General features: G+C 31.8%; 1 protein-coding gene across 1 annotated transcript in view; it reads left to right on the top strand.

The window, feature by feature from the left end:
* LOC143042791 (SWI/SNF-related matrix-associated actin-dependent regulator of chromatin subfamily A member 5-like) overlaps positions 1-5146 on the top strand; it is a 28778-nt gene extending 23632 nt beyond the window's left edge. The window contains exons 19-23 of the mRNA XM_076215250.1: positions 336-452; positions 1119-1253; positions 1950-2162; positions 2871-2987; positions 4359-5146. Of these exons, the coding sequence (XP_076071365.1) occupies positions 336-452; positions 1119-1253; positions 1950-2162; positions 2871-2987; positions 4359-4418 (642 nt within the window). The 3' untranslated portion in view covers positions 4419-5146. The remainder of the gene's footprint in view (positions 1-335; positions 453-1118; positions 1254-1949; positions 2163-2870; positions 2988-4358) is intronic.
* The last annotated feature ends 6103 nt before the right edge of the window (positions 5147-11249 follow it).

An 11249-nucleotide genomic window follows, 5' to 3' on the forward strand; every position in this document is an offset into this window, starting at 1 on the left:
AAAAATGTAAACTCTTTTAAGGAAAACTTATAGAATTTCAAAGTTGTGATTTAAAATTGTATGCAGCATGCTAAATATATTCTTATTGTCATTAATTATTAGACATTGAAAAATATGAATAAGAAATAATCATAATATGTTCAAATGAGGGGATAGAAAACAATAACTATAATCTAAATTTTACAATCTAAATGAATGCAACAGTCTTTTCCATTTTTTTTTGTTTATTTTTAATTTTATTTCATTTTTACATAACAATTAAACATTCTTTTACATTTCTTTATTTTATTTTGAATCATTGAGGTTACTTAAAACATTTATCTATGTTTTTGTAGGGCTTTACTAATTGGAGTAAGAGAGACTTTAACCAGTTTATTAAGGCCAATGAAAAGTATGGAAGAGATGACTTGGACAGTATATCTAGAGATGTGGAAGGAAAGACTGCTGAAGAGGTAGGATATTTATTTTTCAACCAAGAATTCACAGGGCTTGATTATTAACCTTCTTTGTTACTGAATTTTAAGATGTATGATCAAATAAATACCGGAAATTCAGAAATTATTCCAAGGTTTTTATTAACATGATTAATAAGAAAATGTGACTGTGTGAATATCCCAACAATAAAAAATTGCATTCTGCTAGCTGATACCTTATATGGGGGTTATAATTAGTGAGCAGCTGTTCTAATTCTACTTGTTGTAACATTGTATAGCTATAAATTACCAAAGCCGCATATGAGGATCACTTTTGTTTCCTATCAAGGTCGCACTTACCTTATTATATGGCTTTTCAACTGGAAGATATGCACCTACATACCAAAACTCAAACTACAACATTTGAACTTCCTTAGATGGAAATCAGTCTTACCCAAGTGCATGTCTACATGTTCATGTATAAGACATTGTTTGATTATAGAACATTCATATAAGAAATAAAAGATTGACTATGGTCAGTTGTAGGATTCTAAAAATAGCTCAATTTTCAAACAGTTATAATATTTCCGTAGAGATTTCATTTGCATACTGTTGTATTCTGTCCGACCCAGCTCATTTGTGGGTAGAATGATACAAGATTGTAGGCTGCCCTTGTAAGACTTATACATTCATTATCTGTTATAGGTAATGGAGTATGCCCGAGTGTTCTGGGAAAGATGTAACGAGTTACAAGATATTGAGAAGATTATGGCACAGATAGAAAGAGGAGAATCTAAAATACAGAGACGTATCAGTATAAAAAGAGCTTTGGATTGTAAGGTAATTATATAAATGTTAACCAGAATGAGGCTGTGTCTGTAGGGTGTTTTGAGACTATAACCAAAATGGCGGTCAGATATAAAAATGATTTTTTGTTTTTTTTAAATTCTAACGGAAAAACCAATGTTACAGGTTATACAAAGAGTGTCAAAAAAACATTATCAAAATTGTAGTCAAATACTTACAATTAATTTGAGGGGGAAAAATGAAAGCTGAGTTTTGTACAAAAGCTGTTTTCCAAAGTATGAAAAATTGTAGAAAGGACAGAGAAAAAAATACACTACATTGTGATAGTCTGACTTGAACTATAACCGAACATTTGCATGTTAGATCCATACTTACTATTAAATACACTGCTACTTTTGCATAGGTACTATATCTGTAATTTTCTAACATGGAATATTGTGATCACTGATGGTATTATTTCTGTTCCAAAGTTTTTAGTACAAATCAAGTACTGTAAATTACAGATACCTAAATATTACAATAATTTTAAAGTAAAGAAAGAGTACTAAATATTTTAAGTTAATTTCCAGTACTACAGATTTTTAGTACAGAAATAGTACCTATGCAAAAGGAGCAGTGTACAATACATTAATGATTAAATCAACATCTAAATCTTTTTTACCAATATTTCTAACTCTTATTAAAAGTAACAAGGTAAATGCATCTTGCAATGAACATTTCTATTTACAGTTAGCAAGATATAGAGCACCATTCCATCAACTAAGAATACAGTATGGTACAAACAAAGGCAAGAACTACACAGAGGAGGAAGACCGATTCCTTATATGTATGTTACACAAGTTAGGATTCGATAAAGAAAATGTGTATGATGAGTTACGGACAGCTGTCAGACAAGCTCCACAATTCAGATTTGATTGGTTTATCAAGTCTAGAACAGCTATGGTGAGTTTATAGAGAACTATTAGAAGTTTACTGGTTTAAAAGGGAGGTGCATGCATGCCTAAAATCCCTGGTGCATATGTTTCTCTTAAGTCAAGAAAATTTGTCAGTAGTTTTCATTGTGTATAGTTTACTTTCATTTGGTGTAAACTGTATACAGTGGAAGAAGGTTTTGCTTTGTATACCCCGGCTTTAAAAGAGTTGGGTATTTTGTTTCACTTCTGTTTGTCAGTCTATGTTAGGAACTACATCATAAGGATTTACTGATATTTGGTTTCAGGGTTTATATAAGTTAAGTGTGATGTGTTGTCAGAGTCATCGATCAACATCTTTCTGGGTAGGGGCAAGGGGTTAGGGGTTAACTTATCATCAGTGAGCAGTAGCTTGCAGATTCACTTGCTTTAAACCTAGTATAAGGCCACCAATCTATAAAAAAAAAGATGGTTGACTCATAGGGTATTAGCAGATCCAGCAAGGTGAGGGGAGAATAACAAATGTTGTTTGCATGGCCCCATCACAATTTGTTTGGATCTTGGTAACCAATCGATTAGTCTGTAGAATCATAAAAATTCAGATAAACAGTAGATGAACTGTTAAAAATATTTTCAATCTTGCAAATTTTAGATTTATTTCTTACTAGATTAAAATTTATATTTTGAGCTGTTATTTCATTTTGAGACTGAACATTGAACATGGACTCAAATTTTGTAGGAATTACAAAGAAGATGTAACACTCTGATCACATTGATAGAAAGAGAAAACATGGAACTTGAGGAAAAAGAAAAAGCAGAGAGGAAGAAGAAAACACCAAGATCTGGAACACCAAAGGTTGGTATATATAAAGAAATTTTACAGATTTTTTGTAGGTTAAGTCATTTGTATAAGTTCTCAATACAGTGTAACCTGTCTAATCCGACCTCCTGGTGGTCACTTCAATACCTAATTGATAGGAGGTGCCGCTGGTGTTCTGTGACCCCACCCTTTTCATATAATTCAGATGTCAAAAATGTATACCTTTTCATATATTGCCTAGGTAAAAATGTTATCTTTCCCCATATAGTTTGGGTTTTATGTGGTATGTTATGTAAGAGTAGAATACCAAAGTGACAAAAAAGAGAAAATTGGTTGATAAACACACAGCCGGGAACACCAAGAAAGATAACAGACAAAGTTATAGGAACTTTATTGACCTATCATATATTTTTTATAGTTTACCGACCTATTCACATATTTTCAAGCTCAAATGGGTTACCTATTCCAGCGCCACATCCTATCACCTTGGAAGTGGACCCCCAGAGAATCAACACCTGAGTATTCCAACATCCTGCTTTAACCGACACGTTTTCATGGTTCCAAAATATGCCTAGCCTTGCAGAAAAACCTGAGTATTCTGACACCCTGCTAAATCCAACATTTTTTCTGGTCCCCAACTGTGTGGGATTAGGCAAGTTACACTGTATTTAGCAGATATAATTCTTTTATGACAGAGTTCAAGACTTATTTTCGTCAGTTACAAAAATATCGATGGGAATATTCAATAACTCGAACATGAAAAATGAAAATAACAAAGTTCAAAAATGTGAAGAAAATCATAAAGTGAGTCCACAATCTAATGGCAAAGTCAAAAACTTCAACACATTAAACGTTAGACAACTGTCATATTCCTGACTTGGTACAGTCATTTTCTTCTGTTGAAAATAGTGGACTAAAACACCCTTTAGGAGATAGTGTATTGGTTTATTACAGGTATATGCATTTGACAAAACTGATGCAAAAGAACAAATTTTATTGATGTCTTTGATTTCAAAGGAACAATGAAGCTCCTGATTTATTTATACAAATTTTGAATTCCAGCTGGAATCAAAATATAAATAAAAACATGTTGCTCACTCACTTATCATGTTTATTGTAAATCAACTTTTTTTCTCTTGCAATTTGATTTTTCACATTTTTTGTTAGTAGAAAAATAATGTGAATATTTGAACCTTGGACCTTTCTTATTTAATTACCTCAAGTAAATGTGAAAATACCGCAATTAAATCACTGGGAAGTGGGCTTGAAAAGGCTAAAGGAGAAATCAGATATCCGTGAAAATAAGTTGGTTTACAGAAATTTTTTTAGCATTGACCTCTGAAATTCAAAATGTTCTGTATGTTTTCTATCTTATATGAATTTTTACATTTTCTGAATTCATTACAGAGTGGCAAAAGGAAAGCTGACACATCCATAGACAGAAGTAAACAAAAGAAGAAGAAATGAACTTAAAAAGACATTTTATCATCAATCTGTGATGTTGACTGTTTTCTAACTGTTGTGATTCTTGTCGGCATTTTATTTACATTTTTTTTATTCAACTTCTGTTGAAAGTAGTGCTTTACAACTTGATTTCAACAAGCCAATTGTTGTAAAGATTGTAGTGTGAAGAAAAAATCCATGGCAAAAAGAACTACATGAAAATAAAATGTAACAAAATAGTAGTGTTTTACAAGCAGACATATTGAAATTTTATAGTATATATAATGTTTGATTATACACTTTTAAAAGTGTTTTTAATACATGTCTGCCTATTGATGATATTCTTTTGTCTGATTGATTATAAAGAAACAGAAAGGCTTAATTCATTTACTTGTACTTTCTTGACACTAAGTTCTTAAAGATAAAATGAATAGTCGAAAGGAGATTACGTTTATAGTTTTGTGGACATATTCAAATTAGAAATACTTTGTCAATTAAAAGGATATAAATTTCTCTGCTTAAATTGATTGTAAAAAATCAGAGAATAGATTTTTTGTTGTTGAATAATATTGGCTATAAAGAACTGTATTCATTAAAAACATTCATTAGTATGTTTTCATTTTGTCATAATACAGTTGTTCTTCATGGAAAAATCGTAATAACAGAGTGTGTTTTTCATCATTTTGTATAATTTTCATTATCATTAAATGTAAATCATATGTAAATAATCATCAATAAATCTTATCAATGTCTGTGTTTTACAGTGTTTTTTTTAACACAAAACCATATATAAGGTATTATAATTAAAATGGGATCTCAACCCAAACTGTAAACCTACATTATATTATGTATTATGCATTTGAAAGCGGAATCTAGCATAATTATTCCAGCAAATACAAATTACAAAACTACACATACAAATCATGACCATAAATGATGGATATTTAATAATCATACCACATCTCATTCTAGTCATATTGTATGATGGCGGATTACATTACTCCCCAGTTATGCGAATGTGACCTTAGTGAAAAAAACACAATGTATGGAATAGGATATATTTGTTTAAATTAAATTTCAAATGTTCCAAAGATTTTATTTTACACTCCATTTCTGGTGGAGATTTATTTCCCCGAGGGTATCACAAGCCCAATAGTCAGAGCTTTTTGTGCTGACATGAATTGTCATTGATATGGTTATATTTATAAATTTACTGTTTACATATTTTTTGAAATACAAAGGCTTTTCTACCTCAGGCAGATTACCTTAGCTCTGGCAAAACTTTTAGGAACTTTGGTCCTCAATGCTCTTCAACTTCATACTTTATTTGGCCTTTTTAACTTTTTTGGATTCGAGCGTCACTAATGAGTCTTTTGTATACAAAACGCGCGTCTGGCGTATATACTAAATTTAGTCCTGGTATATATGATGAGTTTATTTTCACCATTAGATACAACACAATGCAAATATAAATCCTTCAAAATCTAAAAACATATAGTCATGCCATAATAATGAAGATAACAAATAGTTGGTATACAATCTTATCAATAGACATTTTGAAAATAAAGAATAAAGAAATTTTTTTTTCATATCTTGGATATATATAGAGGATACACCTTCGGTATCAGTGTAAACATAAGGCCGTTAGTTTTCTCGTTTGAATTGTTTTACATTCTTTTGTTTGGGCCTTTTATAGCTGACTATGTGGTATGGGCTTTGCTCATTGTTGAAGGCCGTACGGTGACCTATAGTTGTTAATGTCTGTGTCATTTTGGTCTCTTGTGGACAGTTGTCTCATTGGCAATAGTACCACATCTTCTTTTTTATATGTCAACTATTGTCAAAGCAAGTTGTTGCGAGGTTTTGGAATTGTAATTTCTAAAAGATATTTTTCAACTGTAATCCAGGGTTTCACTAAGACTGAAATTTTACTAGTCTATGCACATTATACTATTTAATTCCAAAAAAACACATAATATGCTGTACATAACCAACAATTGGCATTTGTATTGTGTATATAAGGGTTAAACAATATGAAATACAATTTAAAAAACATAAAACTGTAATTACAAAAGTACATATTAATTTAAAAGTAAAATTTGTACAGTGACTGTTATTTTTCATTAACTTGATCAAGTATTTAAGTGTTATTGTTTAAGATTATTGTATTTTTCACATTGACGCTACCAAGGAAAGTCTTTTAAATTGCTTAATATAGTATGGATACGGCTGTAACAGTTCCAAGGTCACATTGAAAGCTTGCTTGGCTGATACATGGTCTCCAATTAACTGGTGAGCAGTACCAAGACAGTAGTAAGATATTGATTGAGATATTGGTTCATTTCTCATGAAATAGTTTTTGGATATTGTCGTTTGTAGATCTCGGAGTGAATTTCCACATTCTCCCACATTGTTCAGATGGTAATGACATAGGAAAGATAAAAAATGACCGTAAACTACAGGCGGTATTTCACAAAGCTTTAAGCTCATTAGCAGTTCCATTGGAATAAATTGCCAAGTTCCAAATACAATATAATCTGCCATTACGAATTTTAATGAACGCACAAATCCTTGCTTTTGTATTAAGTGGCATTCTATAGGACGTAATTGCGCGACTGACAATTTCGTTCCGTAGAATATTTTTTCAAGTGTACATTTTGATAATGCATACTCAATGATGGTAAGAGATTTCTTATATTGTTTAGCTTTGTATAAAAACGAAGCAACCATTAACCACCCAGACACAATATCATGGTTGGTGTTCATAAGTAGATAACCGAGACAATAGTTGTATTCGTTATATTTATGCTTATTACTGATTTTACTCCTCATATATAGTTCTTGATAAAGTCTGTTGCACATAGCTGAAATGAAATATGCATTAATGTATTTTGATTTTCTGGAGAGACAAAATAATATGTTATGAACAGCTCTATTAAAGTTATGGGGGCTACCAATTAGAGTCATAAAGTGACCTAGGACGTTTGACTCTAACAAAATGTTAAAATCGTCATAACGAAAGAAACTTTGATCATTTTTAACATTGCATGACAAAACAAAATGTGATATTTGTTGAGAGAATAAGATGCATCGCCATCCATAACTAAAAAGCACACGAAGTGTATCTATCAAATTATCCCTATCCAATCCTTCTATTTTATTCTCAAACAAATTATTTTCTGGAATGAAATAATGAGGACATACAGAATACTCAATGCAATAAATCAGCCGATGGAAGCATCTCATAAAACACTTTATCAATTTACCAGGTGTCCATGAAGAAGGATGTAATTCTTCTGATATCCAGAAAAGGATTGTCTTCAGGTAATACGAACATAATAGATCTGAACATCTACTATCAGTATTTATTATATCCTTTAGAAGAATTTTCATCATCGCGTAACAGAGTAATTGAGTATGACTAAATGTATAAGTAAGAAATTTTTCTCCAACTGAGAATGACATTCGCCATTCCAATTTCTCGTGTGGTGACCCTTTAGAACCAATTGGTACAAAGAGCAACCCATGATTAATGATCATCTGCTTTGTATTTTCATTTGGCCATGAATTATTAGACCGTATAATCCATTGTGATGCTGACGTCACCCAATTTACGCTACGAAGGCAATAAGCAATGTCAATTGTACCCTGCTTATCGGAAATACAGGGTCCATGTACAACGGGACTATTTTCGGTTAAAAAATATTTATTGAATAATTCATTTGACAGATAAGCGTCCCCTCTGACATTTCCACACAATTGTCGCACTATTGGACAAGGGCTACTTTTAAGACGTAACATAGCGTAACATGGTTTTGTATCCTCAGTCATCAGTGAAAAATATGTTGTTTTTGGATTAAACGCAATAGATGTTATGTTATCATGAACCTCGATATATTTTAATACAAACATAACATCTAGATCACTACCACATATCTGCAATCCTTCACCAAAACTGCCGCTAGTAATATACACTGTTGAGTTGTCACAGGATAAATGATCACAAACTGAGTTCATTAATCGTATAGTTTTGACGTAATGTTCTGTTCCGACGATGGTTTTGCACATATAATGGTAAAGGGATAATGACACATCTGAAACAATAAATTTCAACATAATTGAATTTGACGATCAAAGGCATATCAATGTTAAACATGTTGAGCTTTTTCAATAGCAGCTGAAAACATAGCTCTTTCTGGAAACGAAAGATGTATTTTGTTACTCAAAATTAGTTTTGGGAAAGAAAACCGAAAAAGGACACGAAATTTTTTTCACAAGAGACCAATTGACACAGACATTAACAACTATTGGTCACCGTATGGCCTTCAACAATGAGCAAAGCCTTTACTGGAGAGTCAGCTTAAAAAGGCACCAAATGACAAATGATAAACAATCCAAACGATAAAAATGACGGCCTAATTTATGTACAAAGAGGGACGAAAGATACCAAAGGGACAGTCAAACTCATAAATCTAAAACAAACTGACAACGCCATGGCTAAAAATGAAATAGACAAACAGAAAAACAATAGTACACATGACACAAAATAGAAAACTAAAGAATAAACAACACGAACCCCACCAAAAACTAGGGATGATCTCAGGTGCTCCGGAAGGGTAAGCAGATCCTGCTCCACATGTGGCACCCGTCGTGTTGCTTATGTACAAAATAATAAACGAAAATTAAACATGTAACATAACAACAAACGACAACCACTGAATAACAGGGTCAAGATTTTGAAAATACACATACAGAATGTGTTGGGATTAAACATGTAAGTGGGCTCAACCCTCTTATAACCTGGGATAGTGGTGTCTCCGTACACCATAAGAACATAGCTGAAAAAATCAGCTGAAAAAGGTTTAACTGAGTAACTCGATCAGATAGATACAAAGATATAAAGTTTCATCTAACTCTAACAAAAACACAGAGTGAACTTCAGCGGGTACTTTTACATCCAAACAACAAAATGACACTTAGCACAAATCTGAAAGTACTTGCAGTTATTGGCAGCTAGTTCAAAGCAAATGATAACTGATAAAAAAAAATCATGCAGTTTTTAAGACTACAAGATACAGGTATCGACATGGTTTAAAGCCATTAATATGCATATTTATCGCTATTATCTGTATTTTTCCTTTGATGTTTGAGGTGAATGAGAAAATGCATCTTGTTTAAAAAAAACATAAATAATCTATAAGTATATAATAACAATATTCATTTCGCTTTTAATTTACTGATAACAAAATCAGTATTCATACCAATAAAACAATATTCAAAGATCTATTTACAGTGTTAAATTGGTAACCTTTTAGAATAAGTTTATTCATTAGGTCTCTGTTTAAGCAAATATGCGCTATCTCGTTTGAATTACGTTTACTACAACAGTATACTACTGTTGCCTTTATATTTCAAACTTCAAAACCAAATATTTATACTTATGAAGAGTGTAATTTATTGTAACTAATCCCCAACTTAACAACCAGTAAAACATAGATTACGTTAATTTAACTCCAAACAGTCACAACAAACACTGGCATAGCAAACGAGTTGCGATATATAAACGCCATAAGTAACATACCCATAAAAAAGGAAATTCTACAATAGGGAACGAAAAATCGTCCCTTTCGCATGTATGTTTTTGTTTCCCTTGTAAAATTGAAATATCTAATTTTAAAAGGAATGTTATAACCTATTGTATTTGATTTAGTTAAAGTCATATGAAACGAAGGATCGGTAAAAAGTTCTTGAACCAATGCATACATATATCATAAACTTTGTCTTTTGTGCACAATTTTATCATTTTTAACGCATAAATTTCGTATGATCGTCAACAAATATTTCAATTTGTCATGTTTTTGTGAAAATATGGCAGTTAATGGTCGTGTTTTGAAGGCGACTTTTAACGTCGGCAAGTGACGACGTTGCGGGCCTATTGTTACGTAAATGGCGGTAAAACGTTAAACAAATAAAAGAGTATAAAGTAACTATAACTAATTCACAACAATCGTCATCCATGTGTAAACAGTCAACAGAGAAGCATTGATATTCAGGTAAGCACGTGTATAACAGGTACAATAAGGTAAACATTTTTTTTATGCCGGAACAATGTTTACCTTTGATTTTCCATTCGCACTTGCGTATTGCGATCACCGGAATTTTACTAGAAAGGTCACGCTGCATGCGCAAAACATGTCGGCGAATTGTTTGCTGGAAACAAGCAGTTAAAAAAAGTAAACTTCCTCATATGCATGATTTTTTTTAATTTTTAAGTTTCATATGACTTTAATTTTTTTTTAATATCTTTGGGTAAATTTAGGCAGTATATTTTTAAAATAAATCTTGAATATTTATGAAAAAGATCATCAAGATAATGGTAAGTGTTGTTACTGCTGGTGGGCGTTTTGTCTCCAAGAGTATCACCAGGCCTGTAGCCAGCACTCATGTGATGACATGAATATTAATTATACGGTCATTTTTATAAATTTCCTGTTAACTTTGAATTTTTTGAAAAACTAAGGATTTTCATATCATAGGAACATATTACCGTAGCCATATTTGGCACAACTTTTTGAAATTTTTAGTCTTCAACTTTGTACTTGTTTGGTTTTATCTCTATTTTGATATGAGCGTCACTGATAAGTATTATATAGACGAAACGCGTGTCTGGCGTACTTGACTAATCATGGTACCTTTGATAAGTATTTACACCCCGGGATCGATGCCACTGGTAGTTGACATGTTTGTCCCCGAGGTTATCACCAGTCCAGTAGTCAGTACTCTGGTGTTGACATTAATATCAATTATATTGTCATTTCTATAAATTTATGTTCACAAAACTTTGAATTTTTCTAA

This window comes from Mytilus galloprovincialis, chromosome 8 (assembly GCF_965363235.1).
Source record: "Mytilus galloprovincialis chromosome 8, xbMytGall1.hap1.1, whole genome shotgun sequence".
Lineage (NCBI taxonomy): Eukaryota > Metazoa > Mollusca > Bivalvia > Mytilida > Mytilidae > Mytilus > Mytilus galloprovincialis.